Consider the following 25,431-nt stretch of genomic DNA (forward strand, 5'->3'; position numbering starts at 1 on the left):
GAGCACTGAAATATCCTGACATGTTTTCTGAATCGTCAATAAGAAGCTGCAATTGCAGAAGGTCTCCTGATACTGTTGAAGGCTTAGTTATATTCAAATTTCCTAGTGACACTCATTATGACCCTCAGTCAGCAAGGAAGTTTGATTAAGCTGAAACCCATATTTCCCTGCCCCTTCAGGGTAACTAAGAATTTATTACAGAGAAGAACCAAGAAAGAGTAAGAGAGAGGAGACAAATAATGAGCAACTCAGCAATTTTCATTCATTTAAAAGAATGCTGTAAAGAAAACTTAGAAAATGTATACCACAGGAGCAAAAGTTTTGAAAGACTGGCATACTTTGAATTAACCCAAGAAAACTCAACTAACTTTTCTTCAAGACGATAAAGAAAAGAAGAAGCTATCTTTACCAGAGTTACACAGCATAATAGTATCTACCATTCAAAGAGAATATGGAGGAGAAACTTAGTTGTCTGGAGAATTTATACTTGTAAAAACTATCGTCATTACTGTATTGATTAAAAGGTAAGAGAAAATGTATCTGGAGTGTGTTTAAATGAAAGAAAGAAAGGGAGGGAGGGAGGGAGGAAGGAAGGAGGAAAGATGGAAGGAAGGAAGGGAGGGAGGGAAAGAAAATAGGTAATGTATGTCATCAAAGTGTTGTCTGAATCAACTGGCCACTGATAGAGAAGATAGAAGAGATAGAGACATGATAAAAAATAGGCAAAAGTGTATTTTTGTTCTGTTTTAAGTGGATTTAATTTAACTAAAAGGAGTATTCACAACCTAACGCCAATAAAGGAGTATTCTACAACATCACTGGTGTCAGTGATAGTTACCATCAGGTGCAACGTCAGCAGAAACACTAGCAGCCAGTTAAGAAGTAAACCAAGCTGGAGGAGATGAAAGTCAAGGTCAATTTAGATTCTTAGCATATCAGGCATTACTCATTCCTGCTTCGCCAGCTCACTTTCCTGATTCCCTCACTGCTGCTGGGACTTCATTAGGTAGGAAAGATCCCAACTGTGTGTGTGCATGATATATCATACATATAGAAGTATATAAAATGCATACGTACAGTTTAAGGTAAAATAATACAATAAACACTTGTGCATCTGTATTAGTCAGGGATCTCCAGAAAAACAGAACCAATAGGAAATACATAGATATATAGAAGATTTATTATGAGGAATTGGCTCATTCAGTTATGGAGTCTGTGGTCTGCTACCATGATCTACTTTCAGCAAGCTGGAGGCCCAGGAAAGCCAGTGGCATAGTTCTAGTCCAAGCCCAAAGACCTGAGAACCAAGAGCCCAATGTCCAAGCGTAAAAGAAGACAGATGTCCCAGCTCAACAGAGACAGCAAATTCACCCTTCCTCTGCCATTTTGTTATATTCAGGCCCTCAGTGTACTGGATGATGCCCACCCGCATTTGTGAGGGCCATATGTTTTACTCAGTCTATCAATTAAAATGCTAACCTCTTCTAGAAACATCCCACAGAAACACCCATAATGTTTTACAAGCTACCTGGGCACCTCTTAGCCCAGTCAAGTTGACACGTAAAATTAACCATCACACTGTCCAATATATAGGTTAAAAATAGAATATTGCCAGTTTACCAGAAGACGTTTTGTGCCTCTTCCAACACACATCATCTTGAATTTTTGGTTAATCATTCTCTTGCTTTTCTGCATAGTTTTATTATACATGTATATATCCTTAGACTATAAACATATTGCTTAATTTTCTTGTTTTTAAACAAGAAATGGGAATTACATAGATTTAATTCTTCTAATCAGCATTATGGTTTTGATATGCCTTTGTATCAATAGCTGTAATTCATTCATACTATTGGCTATACCGTGTTTCATCGTTTGAATATGCAATGATTTATTAAGCCATCTCATCGCTGATGGATATTCAGGATGTTTCCAGTTTGGAGCTATTATGAACACAACTTCCTGTACATTTGTGTACATATGTCCAGTATTAACCTAGGAATAAAATTGCAGAACTGTAGGGTGTATGCCTATTCAGTTTTATTCTATCATGCCAAACTGTTTTTCAAGAAAGTTGACACCAGTTTACATTTCTCCCAGTGGAGGATGAGTATTCTTATTCCTAATATCCCATATATACAACTTCAGAGTATAAGTTTTGTATTTCTTTTATTAATTTTTTCCTAATTATTTTGTTCTTTTCGATGCTGCTGTAAATGGGATTTTTCTTCTTAATTTCCCTTTCAGATTGTTCACTGCTGGCGTATAGAAATACAATTACTTTTTGTATGTTGATCATGTAGTCTGAAACCTTCTGGACTCATCTATCAGCTCTAATAGGGTCATCATACATGTCTCAGAATTTTCTGTATACAACATCATATAATCTGGAAGTATAGTTTTACTTATTCCTTTCTAATCTGGATGCCTTTATTTCTTTTTCTTGTCTAATTGCCCTGGCTAGAATCTCCAGTAGAATGCTGAATGGAAGTGATGAGAACAGACATGCTTGCTTGTTCCTGATCATAGGGGAAACATTCAGTCTTTCACCGTTTGCCGTGGGGTCCACAGATGCTCTTTATCAGGTTGAGGATTTTGTATTCCTAGTTTGTTGAGTATTTTATCATGAAGGGATGTTGAATTTTGTCAAATGCTTTTTCTGCATCTATTGAGGTAGCAAAAATCATTTTACCTTTGTACAAACTTTGTTCTGGGCCCTTTGAGTGACCCTTTTTAGTTATGGAGATGTGAAGCAAGTTCACAACCATTACTTCCAGGAGACTGTAAAATAGGCTACTTTGGGTCTTGATTAAGACCTGGGATTTGGTCTGTGGAGCTCTTCCATGCATCTATTTGAATTCTCAAAATTAAACCAAGATCAAGGACCCATCTGGAAGGGAAGAGGTGCTGATGTAACCTCTTCTTAATGAGACTTGTCAGATGTGAGACCATTGTTATGGGAATATCTGCTCTGCCCAGCCATCCTGGTAGATGCTTTGCTTCCTAGGGAAGTGCTTGCGTGCATTAAGGTGCTCCCCCCTGCACCCCATCTAACCCCTGTAGAAGGAGCAGCTGTATACAAGAGGCTTTCTACAGCCACTATTACCAGATAAGACTTACAGTGCAGAATGTCTGCGGTCTGGGGGTGATCTGGACTCAGGTCACTATAGTAACACATGCAGAAAGCAGTGCCTCACTGAGGGTCTCTTCAGGCTTCCAGGGTACCATGTGCCTCAGTTAGTACAGTAGTTCCTGCAGTAGACAGACAGGACCTAATATCAGATTGCCCAACAGCTGAGAAGCCCTGAGACAACCAGGGCCAGCAGGTGGCACTCTCAGTAGTCAAAAATGCAAAACTCAGCTCTTAGGGTCACTTCTGAGTTCTGCTGTCCTGGAAGCAAGCACAGGAGGATTTGTTCACTGACTCTTGAGAAAAAAAGTGCTGGATAGCTTTCCTTTGGCCCATCAGATACACCCTCCAACCTTCTCTTCCCTCCTCTGTGTCCAGGAGATTGGCATGCACTGACAGACTCAACAGACTCTCTAGCTCTCTGTCTTCCAGTTGGGACTGGCCAGTGGGGTTTGGTCACTAGCAGATCAAAGGGCAAGAGAGGGGGAGGGGAGGTCATTTATTCTCCTGATTCCCTCCCTGTTGGGTCAATAAGGGGTGTCTATCTATCTCTCTTCCTAAGGCCACATTTCCTATGACATCTCTATCCAAACAGCGCTCACACACTCTCTCTCTCCCCTCCCACCCTAGCCCAATGAAGGCTCCCTTCCACTGCCCCTCACACCTCCCCTCACTTACTAAGACTAGGACCCTGTGTTGCTTTAACTGACCCCACCTGCATCTCTGTAAATAGCCCCTTTACTGAACCCTTTTCAAATAACCCAACTTGAGTGAGCTGTTTCTTGCCACCACTATGACTAGTACAGAAAATATGAGATCCTTGGACATCTGGGGAGAAGAAACAGAATTTCTGCTAACCATTCCGCATTTGAATTTTGAAAGAAATGTGAACTCTAGGTTTAAAAAAATCTTTTTTACCCGAACTAGTAAAGCAGAGCACAGGTTACAGCAAGGCTTATACATCTATCCCCCTACCTGCCTGGAAGCACCTGGAGGGTAACAGTATTCACCTTTGGAGTCCTGCGGATGGTAGATGTTCAAGAAATGTTCATCAAGCACAACTGAACTGTAAGACCTTAGGCGTCACCTCTCTCCAGGTCTGTTCCTTCATCTGTATAACCTCTATCCAGGAACACTGAAATTTCACCCACTTGAGCTACATAAGAAAAACAGTTGGGCTTCCCTGGTGGCGCAGTGGTTGAGAGTCCGCCTGCTGATGCAGGGGATACGGGTTTGTGCCCCGGTCCGGGAAGATCCCACATGCCGCGGAACAACTAGGCCGGTGAGCCATGGCCGCTGAGCCTGCGCGTCCGGAGCCTGTGCTCCGCAACAGGAGAGGCCACAACAGTGAGAGGCTCGCGTACCGGGGGGAAAAAAAAAGTCGGTGCAGGGGTAATTGAAATATTCTTTAGATAAATGCTTTTATGTCAGCTTTATTGTTTTCAAGAACACAGAGTAATATGATCTTGGATAACGAAGGAGGTTGGGCAGAATGTCATTGGAAGTACTTTTAATCAAGTATTTTAAATGGCACATAATTAACATTGTTTTAAAGCAAAATGGCCCTTCAAAGGGTGCTTCTTCCCCTTAAGTAATTTACCTGAGAACAGGAACCAGATTAAATAGCAGAGCCATGACATGTGCCACTATGGACCTGTCTATATTTGACACCAAAAGAAATCTGCCTTGTATTGTATTATTGTGACAAAATGCCAGGTTACAAAACACCGTGTACAGCATGATCCCAACTTCATAAAATATTCATGCCCATTTATCTATGCGGGACGGCGGATCATTCTGGGAACGGACGCTTCTTGCCTGCAGGTGCGGTAAAGTGTGAATTCATTTTCTGCTTTTTCTTTTTACAACATTTAAAAAACAAATAAATGCTCTTTCCATTGGTGAAGGAGGAGCCAGAGGGTCCGGCCTGCAAGGGCGAGGCTCCCCTGCAGCGGAGAGGGGCTACGAGAGGAGGACCGCAGGTGCAGGGACTCGGGGCCAGCTCCCTCCTGCCTGCGGGAGGCTCCACTTACCCCACGAGGGAAACGGGCGCAGAGGGCGCAGCGAGAACTGGGTGGGAGTCGGGGGAAAGGGAAGCGGTGGGCCGCCGGGTGCGCGAGTCTCGCCGGGCGCTGCGGGGGCGGGGCGGCTGGGGGCGGAGCGCATGGGGGCGGAGTCTCAGCGTGGGACGGGTCTGGTCTGGGAAGGGGCGCGAGGGGGAGGGGAAGGTGTGTCGGCGTGGGTGGCGGGTGGCTGGGGACCGGATGAGGGGTGGGGCACTGTTGGGGCGGGGTCTTGGTGGGGGCTTTGGGGTGGGCTCCGCCTGGGCCGGGGTGGGTCGCGGGCGGCTCCGCCCCCCGTGGCTGGGAAGGCGGAGCAGACCGGCCCCAGAAAGCGACAGGACTCCGGGCGATGGCGGCGCCCAGCGCGCTGCTGGTGATGGGCGTGAGCGGCTCGGGGAAGTAGGTCCAGGAGGGCCGGGGCGCTGGGGGCGCAGTGGAGGGGCGGCGCGGGGCGGCGGAGGCCAGATCCGCCAGCGTTCCGGGCCCGCGGCGACGGGAGGGTCCTTTCCCTTTGCTGATGAGGGAACTGAGGCCCAGGGCACCTGCTCCCTCTCCCCACTTGCCAACCTGCTCGCCTCGGGGGCACCCGGCCCGGGGCCATACCCCAGACTCGGGCTCTCCGTCTGTAAATTTAGGCAGAGGCTTTAGCGAAAGCGCCTGTGAAGTGGCGTCTGCAGGGGCGCGAATACAGTAACGACTTCCCCGCGCCACCTGGAGCGGCCCGGGCCGTCACAGGTGCCCATGTTTGGGGGCCTTGTGTGGGCCCAGCGTGCAAGGGAGCAAGGCCCACAGAGCAGGGCCAAGCCTTGTCCCAGGCTCCTACAGACTTTTGTCAAGCTGGACAGCGCGCCAGCTCCCTCCTGCCGGGCCCTGGACTTTTCTGATTAGATTTTGGAACGTGAATTTAACCTTCCAATTTACTGTGTTCCCCGTTCAACTGTAAGGATTCGGTGTTAAGAAGGTTTGTAAGCAGGGAGGCGCACTGCATACCGCAAAACCTCTGCCCAGCCCAGTCTGGCCAACTTGGGGGCTGAGGAAGCCTTTGGCTTCCTGTTTAGACCAAAGTCTGACAATGCCCTTTATTATCAGAAAAGGCAGCTAGGGCAGCATTCCACCAGAGGCAAAAAAAGACAACTAAAATATCACAACCTCCAAAGGCTTATCCAGTCCCTTCTAGAATGATCTGAATCAGGAACTGCCCATGCGGTCCAGTGTATTTTAAAGACTTTCTTTCTCCAGGTAGGTAGGTTTAGCTTCCAAAAATTATTGTGGCATTTTTAGCCTCAAAGACAGGGAATCTTGCACTGAAATTTAAAATAACACACAGAGCCAGAAAGTCCCTCACTGTGTATGACTGAAGAACTCAGAGAATGAAAAACTGCCGCTCTGGTGTGATGTAGTGAAAGTCAAGAGCCCTAGGTCTTGGTTCTACTGCTGTCTGATTGTGAGCTTGGGCAGTTCATGTGCTGCCCCCCGACCCAAGCCTTGGATCAGATGAGGGGAGACTGTACCATATGTCATATGGTTATGATATTCATGCATTCAGTAAATGTTTATTGAGCTCAATCCTTCCTCAACGTCACTGACATGTAGTGAGCAAGACAGATACATCCCTGCCCTCAAAGAGTTTACATCCTAGTAAGGGAGGGAGGCAGTAAGGGAATAAATACATGTGCAGTGCACCGGGCAGCAGTAGGTGCTCCAGGGGGAAATAAAGGAAGGTAAGTGGAACAAAGAGCCAGGCAGGATAATGAGGGAGGGCTCCTCTGAGGAAGTGGTGTTGGAGAAAGACCTACAAGAAGAGAGGAAATAAGCCCGTGGATAGCCAGGAAAGGGCATATGGGTAGAGGGGATGGCAAGTGCAAAGGCCCTGAGGCTTGACTTTCTTGTGGACTAGCAGGGAGGCCATTGTGGCAGAGTGATTGGGAGATGAGGTCAGAAAAACAATGCAGGTGAAGAGAAGTGGTCATATGCTGGAATATTTTGAAAGTAGAGCCAAAAAGATGTGTTGATGGACTGGATGTGGGATATGAAGGAGAGAAGAGTCATGAATGATTTCAAGATTTTTGGCCTGGGTAACTGGAAGAAAGAAGTTTCTGTTGACTGATGGGGAAGCAATAGGCAGAGCAGGTTTGGAGTTAATAATAAACTTATTATTTGACATTACTGTATATACTGCAAGATTCCCTGTCTTTGAGGCTAAAAATGCCTCAATAATTTTTGGAAGCTAAACCTACCTACCTGGAGAAAGAAAGAGTCTTTAAAATACACTGGACCGCATGGGCAGTTCCTGATTCAGAAAATTTCAGGAGCTCAGTGTGGGATGTGGTGAGTTGGACATGCCTATCGGTCACCCAAGTGGATCTGTCAAGTGGGCAATCAGATATCCAAGTCGAGTTCAGGAGAGAGGGACTTTAGGTGAAAATGTAGAACTCATCGGTGTGTGGATATGTTTAAAGACATATATATTCAGAACACCAAGGGAGTGAGTGTGGATAAGCTGGCCAAGGACTGAGCCCTGGGCCCTCTAACGGTTAGGTCAATGTCAACTGTTGTCGATGGACTGAGTGACAAAATGCCTGAGAATTGATTACACTGATCATTGGATGCAGCAACATTGAGCTCTTTGGTGACTTTTGTGAGTCCCTCTTAGGGCCCTGCAGGATTTTTAAATATACTCCATAACATTTGGAGCAGTGGGGTAATACCTTAAGAAAACAATAGTCTCAAACCAGAAAGACCCCATTTAAAACACTGTTAAAGTAATGTCAAATAATAAGTTTATTATGTTTATTGCCTTTCCTTCCCCTACCTGAATGTAAGGGATCTTTTTCCTTTTTGTTTATTGACATATGTGTCTAGAACAAAGCCTGGCACATAGTAGGTGCTTAATAAATATGTATTGACTTGATGAATGAATGAATGGAGCCATTTGAGTGGGTGGCAGTGTTAGCTTTCTTTATATTTTAACAATCTTAGTGAAGCCACCCTCAGCTTCTTTCCGTGTTTCCTTCTTTTTCCTGCTGTCGCAACAAGCTCAGGCCTCTTGAATACCTTTCTCATTATTCTGTGCCCCAGCCTACTGCCTACTGTCTTTTTAAGTCTCCTCGATCCTGATTTAGACCATCCCACTGGAAGACATTTGGGCCCCAAACTGGTTTGTAATGTTCGGCCCTGACCAGTCTCCTGTGAGCCGAGCACTTTGCCGTATTTCTGCTGGGGGTCCCTGGTCCATATTCAAACAGTCCAGCTGTCCTCTGGTTAGGAAGTTTGGTTAGAGTGGTAGAGAGTGGTTTTTCCGTTTTCTTCTATCTCCTTCCTGCCTGTCTACACCCCAATCTAGTTAGCTTTTCTTTTAAATTTTGACGGGTGGCTGACATGTTCATTCCTGGCTAATCTAACTTGGTCTTAAGTGTGATTTCCGTTGTACACAGCGCTGATTTCACCAGCCCTGGAGTTCGGCTGGGACGGTTTAGTCACCAGTAGGCTACAACATGTCACCCCATGCAGCCTCCAAAGGAGTGAACATAATGGGAGAGGTTCCAGTTCTCTCAATCCTTTGGTTACTTTTGGGAGCAGGTCTCAGTTTGGTACAAGTGTGTCTTTTTAAAACTTCCCTGATACCTTCTTAACAAAAGAGAGAGGACCCTTGGTAAGGAATAGTATCCAGCTAGAATTTCATCACAACGTTTTGTTTGCACTGTATACATCTTTTTGGTTGCCTCCTGTTTAAGGCAAGTGAGGGTGGCTTCCTGTATAAGGGAAGGTAAGAGTTTCCTTGTTTAACACATTTGTTTAATTTTAAAGAGTGAACCAATTAGGGGCTTCCCTGGTGGCGCAGTGGTTGAGAGTCCGCCTGCCGATGCAGGGGACACGGGTTCATGCCCCGGTCCGGGAGGATCCCACATGCCGCGGAGCGGCTGGGCCCGTGAGCCATGGTCGCTGAGCCTGCGCATCCGGAGCCTGTGCTCCGCAACGGGAGAGGCCACAACAGTGAGAGGCCCGCGTACCGCAAAAAAACAACAAAAAAAAGTGAACCAATTAAACAAAAATAACAAGTAGATAATTGTAAAAGTGTGTGTAAAACTTAGGCAAGAGGGCATGGTGAAATGATAGGAGGATACAGTAAAAACTTCTGAAGTTCATACTTCAATGATCGACATTTTGGGTAACACTTCAGAAACTGATAGCATGAAGGGGCTTCGTTTCTAATTAACTGCCTGAAGGCCTCCACCCCTTCCCCACGGCACTAGCCTGTAAGCCTCAAGATGGCCAGTCTCAGTGGGCTGAGCATTATGTCCTAGGAACTAGTAGGTGCTCAGTAGCTATTGGCTGAGTGAAATGAGTAGGTGAATGGATAAATGTAGCTCAGTTCCCTTGTTTTACAGGTGAGAAAACAGATTTAGAGGACAAGGTGACTTACACAGGAGGACACAGTCATTTAGTGGCAGAATGGAGACCGTGGCCAGACCTCAGTTTCTAGGACCCAAGCCCTCGTCACTGACCATGCAGCCTGTTAGTGTCCGAACAGGTAGATCATTCTCAGATGCATTGCACAGAGAGCATTCAACTCCCAGACTTAATAATCAGTGCTGGTAATTCTCCATGTCCTTTATTTGAAGAGTGTGCCCCTTTTAAGCCCCAATATTTTAATGCTTTTATGAGCTCCTTGAACCTTGTGTGGCTGCTTAGAGGTTAAATTCCCTGTCAGACCTCTCCCTCCAATATCCTCAGTAGAATTTATCACTTTAATAATTCAATAATTTTTTTCTCAAAAAAATAATTATCTACAAAACAGGGACCAAAAACCTAAGGAAAAAACTTCAGGAGTTTAATGAGATCTTATGTATTGCTTTGGGGAGAAAAACTGGTGATGACCGGATAATTATTTCATTTAAATTCCTGGAGAAAACTAAAGCCATGCTCTAGACTCCAGGGTCAGGAGCATCTATCTCAGTTTCAGTATCATAAGTTGTCGGTGATTATAATACCGGTAGGGCAGCCCTCTGCTTCCCAGGGCTCCTCGGATGGAAGAGGCACAGCGCAGGCTGGGAAAGGGCAGTCATGTAACATCTATGTCCTCTCCACAGATCCACCGTCGGCACCCTGCTGGCATCCCAGGTAACCTGTTCTAATGCCTCGCAGTTGCTAGTCCCATCATGTTGTCTCTTTGCTTCTCTCCCTTTCCCCTCCCTGCCTTTTCTTCTGGCCTGAGTGGTTTGTAAACTCACCACAGACACCTCCATGCAGCTTGTGAAACCCACCGGAGCAATTTTGTCTTTCTCCTTGGTGATCATAAATAGTGATGAATGAAAAAAAGAGCTGCGGCAGCCCAGGGAGCGGGATTCGTGACGCGACATCAGAGCCCTCCCCACTCCTGCACCTGGGTGGGCGGGGGTGGGGGGCGGTTTCCCCGGGCTGCTGGTGGAGAAGAGGGTGGCAGGGTTGTTTCCGTACCTGCCCGTTAGTTTTAGTAACCCCACGGTGGCTGTCACGTGGGCCGCACTACCTGCCACATACCCTCTTTCACTTTGTTCTTAAAGCTAGGATGGAAATTCTACGATGCAGATGACTATCACCCAGAGGAAAATCGGAAGAAGATGGGAAAAGGGATACCTCTGAATGACCAGGTAAGGTTTGCTGTCTGTTTTTATTTCCAACACAGATGTCCTGTGATGCAGGGTGACGCAGGTTAAGATTCCTGCAGTGCTTCTTGTAGTAGAGTTCCTGAGTCATGCACTCACATACAGTGCTCCAAAAGCCAGGTGCACAGCGGGTCCACCACATATGTTAGCTTTGGCCCTAAACTCCCATCTAAACTCTAAACTGGCATCAGCAGTGATGCCACCCTCTGCCCCAGCTCGGCAGGATCTGCCGGAACACTTTGTTGAGGGATTTTAATCTGCAGAATGTAATCCCTGAGAGGGCAGAGGCTCCCCTCTGCCTCATATGTGGGGAAGTTCATCTTTTCTTCCCAGGACTTATCAGCCTACCACCTCGCCAGGCCCTGGCATCTTTGCCTGGCAAAGCAAAGCCCTGGCTGCTTCCCCACCAGCAGCCTGAGGAAACCGCCCCCTGCCCGCCCACCCAGGTGCAGGAGTGGGGAGGGCTCTGATGTCGCGTCACGAATCCCGCTCCCTGGGCTGCCGCAGCTCTTTTTTTCATTCATCACTATTTATGATCACCAAGGAGAAAGACAAAATTGCTCCGGTGGGTTTCACAAACTCAGATCTGGCCCTCTGGAGCCACGCGTTCCCTCCTTGTATCCACTGGAGCCACCCTTGCCTCTTTCAGTTGCTCTACCACCATGCTCCTCCCCGCAGGGCCTTTGTATCTGTTGTTCCCACTGTGAGGAATAATGCACTTCCTTGCCCTCTTCTCAGTTACCCAGCTCATGCTTCACATCTCAGCTCCTATGCTCCTTCAGGGAAGCTCTCCCTGACTTCTAGGTAAAACCTCCTATAATAAACTCTCATGGCACCGTATCCCTTATCGTCCTTGTCCCAGCTGCAACATGGCATTTGATGGTGTGAGAATTTGATTACTATTTATCTCTACAACTAGATTTTACCTCCAAAAGGGCAGGCACTATGGCCATTTCTGTTAACCATTATATATCCCCAGAGCCTGACACACAGTACATGTCAGAAAATATTTGTGGCAAATTTGTGAGTGAATGAATGAATGAGTGTAAGAATGAATGACTAGCACCTCATTTCTTTATACACTGTCATGAGGCCCTTTCCTAGAGGGTCTCTCTCAAACCAGAGTCACAAACTGGATTCACTGGCATGATTAGCTGTAACCCAGGAGAGACTGAGGGCAGGGCGTAGGGCTGAGTCCACAGAGCAGCTGAGAGCCGGGTCTCTAGCTGGGCCCACGTGCCAAGGGTGGCCAAAGGGCAGGTATGGTATGGAACTGGCCAAAGAGCAACACTGGTGTTTTCACTTTCATGACCTTGGCTCACCCCAGTTGGGCCCCACTTTCTTCTCTTTGTCCTGCCGTGAAGGACTGGAGTCATTAACCCATATTAGGTCTAATTCTAGAGCACTCTGAGGGTTTCTCTTTGTCCCAGGGAGTGCACCTCGATTTGTAATAGTTCAAACTTTAAACCATCAAAATCAAGTTTACAGCATCTGACTTTAGAAGGCAGGAGCAGAGAAGCAAAAAAGGGATACAGAGTAATAATGTAAACAAAATAATGATACTATATGAGAGATAATAAACATAATATAGATAACCTGGCCTCACCACTGAGCTTGTGTGACTTTTGACAGATGGCTTAGTCTCTCTGTGCCTCATTTTCCTCCTGTGAAGTAGGGATGGTGACAGGACCTGTTTTATTAGTTCTTGGGAGGATTAAATGAGATAATATGAAAAATGTGCACAGAGAAGTGCCTGAAGCATTCAGTAAATATCACTTCTTATTGTTGTTGCTAATATCTTATCTATATATACATACATGTAACAGAAACCATTTCTGTGGAGTGTGTAAAATGTGACTGTGCTAGGGTTATTTTATTTTTCTCCTTGGCAGGTACAAATAAAATTAAAATAAGGAACAAAGTAAAGCAACCCAAATGGACAGATTTTAAAATGGCATTTAAGCAGCCTTCCTCTTGTTCACAAGTGAGGCTTGTTAAGTGGGCAGTATGGATGGGGGGCTGGGGAGGAGAATTCAGAAGAGGAATTTATTGTACAGAAGAAAAGGTTATCAGTTACTGGAAGAAACACAACAAGTTACTAAATATATTCAGAGGCAGCTGTACAAGTTAGCCTGACCTTAGAGAGAAGCAGAGAGAAAGAGGTAAGATGGCAGATGGCTTACATTTTTGATGAGAGCCCAGCGAGTCTTAAGAGTAAAGGTGTGGGTCACAGCTGAGCTGGCACCAAAGACCTCCTGGTTGCTCTGGCAACCAGCCCCCCACCCCAAAGATATTGTACTGAACATCAGTTAGAGTGTTAGAGGCAGACATAGCAGTTGGCCTTGCGGAAGTCTCAGGAGGGTTTGGGGAGGGTATTATGCTCAGAAGGCTGAGATGTGAAGAGAAAGAACTTGAGTTGAATATACCAAGGGCTCCTTAAGTCTATTTCAATTAAATTAAATGTAAACTCCAGTTCCTGGGTTGCATTGCCACATTTCAAGTGTTCAACAGCAACATGTGGCTGGTGGCTGCTAATCCAGGTGGCACAGATAGAGGACATTTCCCTCAGGGCAAATAGCTCTATTGGACAGCGCTGGTATAGAGAGATACGCCACCCAGGATGCAATACATTATAGCGTGATGATGATGATAATAAAGAATTTCCAAGCTGCCAGTCAGTGAGTCTCCCATATGTGCCAGGTTCATGCTGTCCTGGTAGCGTATGGTGACACTTGAGCAGACTTCAACCTCAAAGTCTATTTAAAAGAGGTTTATTGGAAAATTTTTCCCTGATTATAAATATAATACTTATCCTGTATAGAAAATTCAACCAGTGCTGAAAAATCCTTTCACAGAATTTTCATCACCCTTGGTTTCATCTTCTAAAAATACCTACTAATTGAATTTGAGTTTTTCCCCCTTATCCTTTTTGGGGTATATATTATTTTTACATGCATTCTTTCCTCTATGGGCTTAAGTTCATTTTGCACCAGATAAAACCAGTCCATCGCCCATTGTCCTCCCCTCCTACTTTCCTTGCCCTCTCTCCACCTCCCCCAGCAATGCTGGACACACTCATCTTCCATCTGTTCCTCTGAGCTCCTGCCCTGCCCTTTAACCATCATCCCCTTCCAGAAGACACTGTTTCTCTAGATAGGCCAAGTGCTTAAGCACTGGGCTGGGGGTTCAGGGTACACTGCCCCCCACCCATCCCTGCATGTAAGGACTATCAGGAATGAAGGGACCTAGAACATCAGATCCAGCAAGCAGGGATGTTCATTTCGGTTATGTTGTTTCCTCCTCTCTTTCCCCTAAGACTTTTTGTGTTTGACTTGCCTTAGTTACCATATTGTCTGTAGTAACTATTTACACACAGAGTTCAGTGAATTTGCTTTAATATATCCTCTGTTTTGCCCCAGTTTCTGCATCTGTGAAAAGGAGATCTCAATCATTCCCTTTTTTCACAAACATGAACACAAAATTTGGAGCTTATGTGCCCAAGTCCTCCCTAAGACCCTAACAATAAAGTCCAGACTCCTTAGCAGGTCACTCAAGGTCTTGATTCTCTAGTCCTGACAGTTTCTCCTGACCTTCCTCACCTATCAACTCCCACACCTCCTGTTCACCAGTGCTGAGCTCCTGCCTCATCCATTTAGACAAGAGTCTTGGTAAACCATCTTTAATGTGCCAAGTCTTGCCCTTCCCTCTGCTTGACAGGCCCTGCTTCCATTAAAATCCTCTTTACCCTTTAAGATTTAGTCTTCCTAGGGCCTGATCAAAATTGCTCTCTCCCCTTGTCTTATCATAGCCCTTCTTATATTTCTTGGAGCCCTCATTACTGTCCTGTGGGTAGTTTAATTGATAAATACCCATCCTCAGGCTGTGACCCCCTCGAGGACAGAGACTGCACTGTTCATATTTATATCCCCAGTGCTCGATATGGTGCTTTGCACATATTAAGTATTCACTGTTTGTGGAGTTAGAGCCCACTGCATACTAAATTTATTTATTAAAGGTCTTTTCAAAATTCAAAGTTGGAAATGAATGCTGTTTATTGCAGCTATTAAATCAGCCAAAACGTAATGTTTAAAATGGAGTCTACTCCTTTTCCTGTTTACGTCCCAGAGCAGCTCATGTATTGTATATGATTCCCCCATTCTGCAGATGAGCAAAGGGAGGCACAGAGCGAGGGGGATCTCTCCAACCTCTAAGACTCTACTTTTTCTACTGTGTTAAAGGCCCTGGTACTACACACACACAAAAATAATCTACAAGACGTGAATCAGGGTTGATTAAGTGGAGCAAGAAAGGGTGAAAGCAAGGGTGAGGGTGAGAGCAGGAGAGAGGCACAGCCCCCGGTGAGCACATCCATTGTAGGGGCCTAGGCCTTGAAGGGTATTTGAGGCAGGTGACACCTGGCTTTACACAGCAGGTCTGAGAATTCTGGTTTCCACATGGGAGTCTAGGTAGCCTCTGGAGCTGCTTTGGAAAAACTCTCTGCTTGTGGCCCCATGTGATCCTCCAAGGAAGGATCCCAATTGTGTAATTATGACTCAATACTTGGAAACTTCTGTAAAATAAAGTTGAAAGTGCTTCTGTTTTATCTCCAACCTTCTCTCATTGTTTTTATGGCTGGTGGACCCAGACCTTACCGGTGCAGTGAATAAACTGGTCCAACATACATTCTGATTGGGCAGATGTCTGAAAGCATCCATTTTTGTTTAAATAGTTTAATGTTTCCATGTATTAATATTAGTTTTCATGGTTGAGCTTCTGAGGAATTTTATGATGACTAAGTGATGCAACATGCTTAATTCTTGACGAAGGCACATATTGAGGCACTATTAAAACAATAAAAAAGTATGGATTCAAAGTAAAGTTCCATTTTCCTATACATAGGATAGGAAGCTTATTACCCAAACATGTTTTCCGTTATTTTTAATTTGTTTCGTCTTTATTGTGAAATGTTTCAGGCATGCAGAAAACGTAATGAATAATAAAGTCAATACCCAACTTAACACCATAACGTATTTGTTTCCTAAGCCATAAAATAATAGAGATTGATCTCTGTACAAAGAGATATTTGTGCCGATGGACTGGAGGAAATGTGCGATCTAAGTAAAACAACAGAACACAAGTTTGCTCCTCCGCTAATGTGAAGAAAGAAGAGATATCTAAAGTACTAGAAATTAAACAAACTATCCCCTCTCCTTGGTTCATCCAAACCCACTAGGAACATTTTACTCATGCAGAAGAACAACGCATTTTTTTGTTGTGTTTGCATCTGTGAATCAGTCCTAATGCATCATTATAATTGCTCCTTGAACTCTAAGTAGGCATGTGAATACTGAATATGTGAATTAGCATTTGGCCCTCTGAACCTTCCAACTACCTCTTCTAAACCAAACATTCTTGCTGAATGGGGGTTAGGAGCCCACGGCACTAGTCTCAGGATTTTGTTTCACCTAGAGACTTGTACAGTGACGAGGGATGTATTGTGGAAAAGGCTGTCTGCCTACCCAGATAGGACAAGGGTAGTCAGGCTCTGTCTTGTCAGCTCAATGCCTGATACCGTCAACACATTGAACATGCATTCATGTCTCATATGAGAACCGCACTAGTCAGGTTCACAAGATTTCTACATAAAACCAGAATGCCGGGGCTTCCCTGGTGGCGCAGTGGTTGAGAGTCCGCCTGCCGATGCAGGGGATGCGGGTTCGTGCCCCGGTCCGGGAGGATCCCACATGCTGTGGAGCGGCTAGGCCTGTGAGCCATGGCCGCTGAGCCCGCGCATCTGGAGCCCGTGCTTCGCAACGGGAGAGGCCACAGCAGTGAGAAGCCCCGCGTACCAAAAAAAAAAAAAAAAAAAAAAAAAAAAACCCAGAATGCCAGTTGATTAATTTACAAGGAGAAATTTAAGTGCCACACGGCCTGTAACACTTCACATGGATCTGATTTCAGAAGCCAACATACAATCAGGTTTCTGAGTGAACATGCAATCAAAAGAGTAGGAGAGTTAGGGCTGAAGTTTCTAATGGTGTGAGACCATCCATCCCCTTACAGGAAGATGTTTGCTAATGAGAATATGATATTCAAAGTCCTATGGCCAGAACTCAGTCCAATGGCCAGACATGTCCTCTGGTCAGTACTCTGCTGTTTAATTCCGTAGTGCTCCTGCCCTGGGCTTTCACACCCACCAAGCCTTGCTGGGACAGACGTGCTTCCTTTATGTGTGTAAAAATATGTAGTTGGATCGTAGTGATGTCCTGCTAGCCTGAGGGTCCTTTTTACTCCTTCAGATGAGTTTATACATCTCTGCTCCTTTCTATTAAGTGTTGCTCTTTAAATTAAAGCTTTAAAGAACAAGCTTCTTTCCTTCTTTTCCAAGTGCTTAGGAAGTTACCTCGCTGTGGGCCCCATATGCTATAAGCAGACTCCTTAACTTTTTAAAAGTTGACATCATTTCTACAGCTTGAAATGGGATGCCCCCATTTACATGTAAAACACACAATGAAGTTAGTGCCCTTAATGATTAGTATACCACTTTACCAAGTAAGTGGCCTGTGCTGCCCTTCCTGCAGGCCTGAAAGGCACTATGTCTTTGTAGGACTGGATCCTAGGTAGGAAACTGCTCATCCTGCTGACGTGTGAGTCTTTAAGGCCCAGTCACCCTGCTCTGCTACAGCCTTCTATTAGAGGAGCTGTTTTGGAAAATATAGCCAAAGAGGTTTAAAAAAAATTTTTTTAGGGTCATTGTATAACTAACAGTGTTCTTTTTCATTCCTGTTAGTTCATGAATATAATAGAAAAGCTTAGCTATTCACAGTGAGAGTACAGCAAAGAAAGGAATTTAGAAAGTTGAGTGCAAATGGAATCTTAGAAGTTAAACTTAGGCTGATCATGTCTAGAGTACTGAAAGAAAGCACCCAGAGCAGTGTCTGGATCTCCCTAAGCACACAACAAATGCTTGTAAATGGATGAAGGAAAGGAGAAATCCAAATCTGCGCTTGAATTGGCAGCTTTTCCCATGGGCAATTTTCCATCATAAAATACTGCACAGCTCAGTAAGTCCATCTAATTATCCCTGCTACCTATAATCCTTGACACTCTTCTTCCTGGACCCCTGCCATAAGCCCAGAAAATATGTGTTACAGTGGCAATTTCAAGTTCCATAAGTATAGCTCCTACAACTTTTTTTCTCCTCATAGACTTCTCCAGAACATTTAGTTTTTGAGTATGATGTCTTAGAAAACCTTGCCAATAATAAACCTTAAATATATACACTTTTCCAAGAGCACATAGGTCTCCTCATAAAGCACAGAGTTCTTTGTGGTCTGCAGATCTGGAGCTGGTAAGCCTCATTATCTTGTTACTTTGTTTAGAAATAACCACAATGGTTCTACTGACTACAGTCAGACAAGTGCTAACATAAACAAATGTTTCATTCATTAAATACATTTGAGCTACAATGTGTGCACATTGTAGTAGCTGTTGTAACTTGAGTAATAATTTCTGTGAATTATGTATTAATAGCTGTTGTTTTATTATTTGTGTAAGTTAGGTGATAGTTGTCATTTGATCTGTGTCTTGTGTGGATTCTGTAACTGTTGCATTTGTACTTTTAAGTGGTCTCTGGTCGACTAGTGTGTACATAGAGGTGAAGTCTTTTTTTTTTTTTTTAATTATTATTATTTTTGGCTGCGTTGGGTCTTCATTGCTGCGCACGGGCTTTCTCTAGTTGCAGCAAGCGGGGGCTACTCTTTATTGCGAGCACGGGCTCCAGGCACACAGGCTTCAGTAGTTGTGGCACATGGGCTCAGTAGTTGTGGCTCACAGGCTCTAGAAAGCAGGCTCAGTAGTTGTGGCGCACAGGCTTAGTTGCTATGCAGCATGTAGAATCTTCCCGGACCAGGGATCGAACCTGTGTCCCCTGCATTGGCAGGCGGGTTCTTAACCACTGCGCCATCAGGGAAGTCCCCATACAGGTAAAGTCTTAAAAAATTCTATCACTAGTAAAACTTCCAGGAACCTCAACCCAATATTAGCACACATGCTTTTCAAAATTTTTATTTAATATGAAAAAATTAAATATATGTGTGTGTTTTGTGTGAGAGTGTGTGTGTGTGTGTGTGTGTGTGTGTGTAAAATCTGCTTCCTGAAAAGGGTGGGTCCTAGTAACGGGAGGGTCTTTAGTTTGCTGAGTATAGAGTGAAGGCCTTGGTGGAATGAACATTTCACTTACTGAGTATTTAGTTACTCTGAATAAGAAATGGGAAAGCCTGAGCCAAGGGGAGATATTCAGGAACTAAAGGAGCTCACCCAGAGCTGGAGAACTTGAAAGGCTCCTGGTGGAAAAGATTGTGGGTGGGGGGCGCATAGCCAAGGGCTTAACCAAGGTCAGAAGCAAAATGAGAAATTCTCAGGTGCCAGAATCAAAGTGGCAAGATTTAATTAAACCTAAATAACCTCTTCCCCCAAGTTCTGGAAATGCATGTAAGCCAGGAGGCTGGGAACTGAGATTCTGATGCCCCTGTAGAGATGGGAGATGAGGCCTATACGATGCATGGAGCTGGACCTGAAACTAAGTGCGAGGACTTGCGTAAAGTATTTAAAGGAAGACTTTATTTGAGTGAGGATTACAAATATCTCCACTCACTAGATTCAAGAAGCAGCAAAGAATCTGGCTGTCTCCCCTGGACCACAGGTGGAAAACTAGAGACTTTCCTATGCCCAATTCACTTCATATGACATAGACCAAGTTGAAAAATTAATGTAATACTAGTCTGGAATTGGCAAAACTACCTATGGAAATGTTTCCAAAACTCAGCACTCCTACAAGGGAAAAAAAATCTGAAGATGCACCTGCAGTCAAAAAGTACAAACCATACAGGTAAATGAACCACTGTGAGAGAGAATCAGCAAAAAAGCACAAATGGAATAAGTCATACTCCAAGAAATAGACAGAATCAAATGAAATAATATAATATTGCAAATCAACTATTATTTTTTAAAAAGAATCAAATGAAAGAAACAGAAAATTTATTGATGTTTCATTATCAATAGATGGATTAAACAATAAACTAGACGCAGCTGAAGAGAGAACTAGTGAATTAGAAGGCAGACTAGAGGATATTACCCAGAGTGAATGAGAGCTAGATAACTAGAAAAATATTCGAGAAAAATTAAGAGACTGGTATAATAAAATGTTTCACATACAGCTAAAAGGAATCCAAGGAGAATAAGTGGGGGAAAGGCAATATTCAAAGAGATAATATTAACAGTTTCCTTAGACTAAATATATAAAATGAGTTCTGAACAGGATAAATAGTAAAACTGCAAAACATCAAGGACAAAGAGGTTTATTTTCTACCTGTAGCTACCAAAGAGAAAATATATGTTCTGAATGATTGCCCAATATAACAAGAGATACTTCTCAACAATAGAGCCCTAAAGACAGGGAGTAAGTATTCAAACTGCTGAGGGAAAATAACTGTCAACCAAGAATTCTTTACCAACTGAAATCTTATTTAAAATGAGTAAGAGTAAGAGCAGAAGACATTTTCAGACACACAAAGACAGAAGGGAAAACTGTCAATTCTTAATCTATGGGAGAATTTAAAACAACTCTGTTGAAAACATCAAAACAGACAAAAGATACACAAAACAGACAAGAAAAATTAGTAAAGATATAGAAGATTTAAACAACAAATATATTGAAAAGCATGAATAAAAAATAAACATTCTTTTCAAGTACATATGGAACATTTATAAATACTGACCATATACTAGACCACATAGTACTAGTGCTATATGGCACAATTTGCCACAAATTCTAGAGTCAATATCATACCAATCAATCACATTTTTTATCATAATGCACAAGAATTAGAAATCAATAATAAAAATTCTCACAAATCATAAAATGGTTGGAAACTGTAGAAATAAGTAAAATTGAAAAATAAAAATTGACATTCATATAAATTCATAGGTTAAAAATCATAATGGAAATTATAAGATATTTGGAAATGTATGACAAAAGTGCTATCAACTAAAACTTATGGGATATAGCTGAAAGAGTACTTAGAAGGAAATTTACAGCCTCTGAATGCACTTTTGGAAAAATAACAAAAATGAAAATGATGATCTAAGGGTTTAAGTAGAAAAAAAATAATAAAAAGGAAGAATGTAGAAAAATATAGAAATAAGTGCTGAAATTAATGGAATATGAAACAAAGAAGCCATATAGGTGATGAGTGAAACTAATTGTTTGAAAAGATAAAAACAGACAAATCTCTGGCAAGACTGATCAAGGGGGAAAAGAAGCACAATTAAGACTAGGAATGAAAAGAGGCCATGAAAAATCTGATACCAGTGAATTTTAAGACTTAGATAAAATTGGACACTTTCATAGAAAAATATAAATTACTGTGGGAAAACAGGCTTGGATGACAGTGATCTGATGGCAGAGACAGTGCTCAGGGACACAGTCTACTCCCCCCCCACCCGCCAATGAAAACGTGACCTTGCTGATTCTAAAGTATTTCAGTTACCAAAACTGAATCAAGAATAGAAAAATCTGAATATAACACAATGCTCATTCAAGAAATTGAACCTGTAATCAGAGATCTTTCCCAAAAAAAAGCCCCAGGCACAGAGTTTTTAAGATGAGTTTTAGCTCAGGCTGCTGTAACAAAATATCATAGATGGGGTGGCTTAAACAATAGACACTTATTTCTCACAGTTCTGGAGGGTGAAGGTCCAAGAGCAAGATGCCAGCATGGTCAGGTTCTTGTTTATTCTGAGCCTGGAGTTTCTCTTCCTGGCTTGTAGATGGCTGCCTTCTTACTGCATCCTCACTGGGTGATTGAGGGGGAGGGCAGTGGAAGGAGAGAAAGAGTACACACTAGCTCACTGGTCTCTTCTCAAAAGGACACTAATCCCATCATGAGGACCCCACCCTCATGACCTCATCTAAACCTAATTACCTCCAAATATCATTACATTAGGGGGTATGAATTTTGGGGAAATAAAAACATTCAGTTCATAACAATAATATATGTAAACAAGCTGTTTCAACAGAAAAAGAGGGAAAGCTGCCCTACTTATTTTATGAGGCTAGTATAACCTTGATACCAAAATTTAACATGGACTATACAAGAAAACAAATGCAGGTCAATCTCAATTATATAAATGCAAAAATCCTAAATAAAATGGTAGTAATCAAATGTTTAAGAGCAAGGACTTTTAAAGACACATCATGTTTCTTAAATATGCATCAAAATGATAAAGGATGAGGGCACAGGTAAGGATATGGTTGGGACATATATAAAATCAGACTGAGTTGAAAATCATTGAATATGTTTAAAATTTCCATAATAAAAAATTATGTTTTTCTTTAAATGCATTATGACCAATCAGTATTTACCCTAGGAGGATTCCTTTGTGAAACACTGTAGGGTGCCCTATGTAAACTTCCTCTGCCTTCTCTGGAGAAATACAAAATTTTCACACTGCTTATATCTGAGTAGAACTTTGCTTTTGGAGGATTTGAAGAATAGGACCAGAGAGCAGCTGACATAGGGTTTCTGTGAATACCTCTCTGCATTTGAGATCAGAGGCACCTAAAGAATCATGCAGTATAATAAAAGATTTATATACATATCAGAACCAGAGAAAATATACTTACAATGGGAAGATTAAGATGGTGGAAGTTGGGCTTCCCTGGTGGCACAGTGGTTGAGAGTCTGCCTGCCGATGCAGGGGACGCGGGTTCGTGCCCCGGTTCGGGAGGATCCCACGTGCCGCAGAGCAGCTGGGCCCGTGAGCCGTGGCTGCTGAGCCTGCACGTCCGGAGCCTGTGCTCCGCAACGGGAGAGGCCACAACAGTGAGAGGCCTGCGTACCACAAAAAAAAAGAAAAAAAAAAAAAAAAAGATGGTGGAAGTTACATACTGGTATTTTAGGGCAATTTTTATTATTATGAAAAGAGCCTCTGACACCTGGACCAGGAAAATGGTCCTGTGCTGAAGTGCCTAGTGACTTGACCCCTCAGCCTTGTGCATGGCCTACTCCTCAAAACCACTAAGATCTCTCTGGACCTTAACATTGATGAAAATGATTAACTTTCTGTAAAAACGAACAAAACCTGGAAAAGCCACTTTGTGTCTGCCTTCATTTCAGGACAGGATTCCATGGCTCTGCAACTTGCATGACATTTTACAAAGGTAAGAGAAAATCAGGCGCCAGGTAAGCCAGTGAGTAAAGAAAACCCATCACAAAGTACAGGGGAAAAAATACACTCTTGAAATCACAACTGACTGCTGATATGGCATCCCAGAAATGAAATGCACCTCCATCAAGTAACCAACAATGATTTTAATCAGCCACAGATGTGTAGTTTAGTTGGGTTCTGGAGTCAGCCTTCTAAACAACTCCACAATTACTAGCTGGGAATCTTGGTCAGCCACTTGGCTTCCATAAACCTGTTTCTTCAACTGAAAATGGGGATAAATATAGTTCCTACTCACAGACTGTTGTGAGGAATTAGTGAGATGAAGCATGGGTAGCACTTAGAACAGTACCTAATATATATAGTAAGTGCTAAAAAAATAATGATGACATATAGCTATACCTTAGCCACCACTTTTATTGCCTCCTACTTCAAACTCTGACAACCAGGAAGATCTGGGGTCATGCATAAGTCAACAGATAACTGGCCACCAGGATTGAAGACGCCAATTGATCAGCTCTGTAGCACGCCTCTGAGCAAACGAGGTCCTCCCCAACCCATCTGTGGGCCAGACCCCTGGGAATCCTGGTTGGGACATGGAAGATAAAGAGGTGGCAGGGGATAGGTTCTAAATCTTGCTGTCTCAGATGAAGTCATGTTTTATAAATCTAAAGTCATGTGGGCCATATGAAATTAGAGTATACTTATGATTAAAACTCAGTTTACTTTTTTTAGACTGCACAGACATGGCTGGCAGCCCTGTCTTTGCATGGGCTTAGGGGTTTAAGGTTTGGAGTTGAGAACTCCTGCCCACTTGGGTCTCTAACATAAATAGACTTGTCAGAGATCTAACATACTGACCTGTGATGGAAGCAGAAGTGAAGATCCTCAGGAGAATAGAGATCAGACTTCCAGGCTCAGAATAAACAAGCTCTCACTCATGGCCCTTGGGAAGAGCCAGAAGGCTCAGGTACATAGGTTTGTTGCTGATGACACACTCCATCCACTGGGTCTCCAGTCTACAGTGGCCATGAATCAAGGCAGGCCCCTTCAGAATTCTCAGTTCTGAACTGAAATTTCTAAGTACCCAAGCCAGCTTTGACCCTTCACCTCTTTATACAGTTCCTTCCTGGCCCCAAGATGACTGCCTCTTCTGGCTGGTACATGTAGGTTTAGTGGAAAGGGGGGTCACCCTCATGTATGGTCTTGAACCACACTGGTTTTCCCTTATTGGTGCCTTGTCACTCTACCTCTATTTCTGGCTCAGTTTTTTTTTTTCCTTAGCACAGCCCTGGAAACTTCTCACATCCTTCTCACCTTGACCACACAGGAGCTGATGCTCCCTTTTCTCCTGCTCTCTCTAGCTCTGCACTGGTAACTTCCCCAGACTCCCAGCATACTGTAGAGTAGGAATGGAGAGAAGCCAGTTGTGAAATTCAAATCCCTGAATACCCGAGGAGAGCCTGAGCTGTGCTGTGTGTGGGGCACAGGTGCCTGCCGGCAGCCACCCATATCTACAAGTGGTGGCTCAGTCACATCCTACGTCCAAGGGGCAGAGCCAATACTTACCAAGCATTTCCTGTGTGCTGGGCACCTTGCTGAACTTACTCATCACAGTTCTATGGGCAGGTACTCTGAGTAGCTGCATTTAGCAGATGATGAACTGATGCTCGGGGAGGTAAATATGTTACCCAAGATGCCTCACTAGTGGAAGATCTTTACCTCAAAGCCAGGACTGCCTGATACTTGGCCACCATTTGTAACACCTTCCACTGTCAGAGAAGTGGGACTCTAGTCCTCAACCTAGACTTGACACCAATTATTTTAAATGTCTTCACTCTAGCGCTAATCTTCCCCCCACACACTTTATTTTTTTAACAGAGATGTAGCCTCTGGACAGCATGTAATTCTTGCCTGTTCAGCTCTGAAGAAAGTATACAGAGACATCTTAATACACGGAAAAAATGGTGCCCCTCTGAAGTGTGATGAGTCAGGAAAAGAAGAAAAGCTGGCTGAAGTGAAGCTCCTTGTGGTCCATCTGACTGGGTCGTTCGAGGTCATCTCTGGACGCTTACTCAAAAGAAAAGGGCATTTTATGTCCCCTGAGTTATTGCAGTCCCAGTTGGATACTTTGGAGCCCCCATCAGCTCCAGAAAATTTCATTCAAATCAGTGTGGACAAAAATCTTTCAGAGATAATTGCTACAATTATAGAAACTCTAAAATGAAGTGAGAATCATCTATATCAGTGGTCCAGAACACAACTGGGCATAACTCTGTCTCCCATCCCAAACCATGTTCCAGTATCCTTGTTGATACTGTATTCTAGATTCTTCTTAAGGTGAATAAACCATAATGTATTGAGA

General features: G+C 43.6%; 1 protein-coding gene across 3 annotated transcripts; it reads left to right on the forward strand.

The window, feature by feature from the left end:
• The first annotated feature begins 5,511 nt into the window (after positions 1–5,511).
• IDNK (IDNK gluconokinase) lies at positions 5,512–25,431 on the forward strand. 3 transcript variants are annotated; one of them, XM_032634062.1, is made up of 5 exons: positions 5,512–5,592; positions 10,284–10,314; positions 10,737–10,823; positions 23,018–23,061; positions 24,948–25,431. In XM_032634062.1, the coding sequence occupies exons 1-5, from the start codon at positions 5,543–5,545 to the stop codon at positions 25,291–25,293; spliced, it is 558 nt and encodes a 185-aa protein (XP_032489953.1). In that variant the 5' UTR covers positions 5,512–5,542; the 3' UTR covers positions 25,294–25,431. The 3 variants fall into 3 exon arrangements, with proteins under 3 accessions (XP_032489953.1, XP_032489954.1, XP_032489955.1); XM_032634064.1 differs by having other exon boundaries at positions 5,537–5,592; positions 10,741–10,823; XM_032634063.1 differs by lacking the exon at positions 10,284–10,314 and having other exon boundaries at positions 5,518–5,592.

Source organism: Phocoena sinus, chromosome 6, assembly GCF_008692025.1.
Source record: "Phocoena sinus isolate mPhoSin1 chromosome 6, mPhoSin1.pri, whole genome shotgun sequence".
NCBI classification, from domain to species: Eukaryota; Metazoa; Chordata; class Mammalia; order Artiodactyla; family Phocoenidae; genus Phocoena; species Phocoena sinus.

Bases quoted from the DNA above. Each gene is read 5' to 3' on its own strand.
- IDNK (XM_032634062.1), top strand. From the start codon at position 5,543: ATGGCGGCGCCCAGCGCGCTGCTGGTGATGGGCGTGAGCGGCTCGGGG. The intron at 10,824-23,017 runs GTAAGGTTTGCT...CCTTCATTTCAG, and splicing joins GGATACCTCTGAATGACCAG to GACAGGATTCCATGGCTCTG. The intron at 23,062-24,947 runs GTAAGAGAAAAT...TTTTTTTAACAG, and splicing joins TTGCATGACATTTTACAAAG to AGATGTAGCCTCTGGACAGC.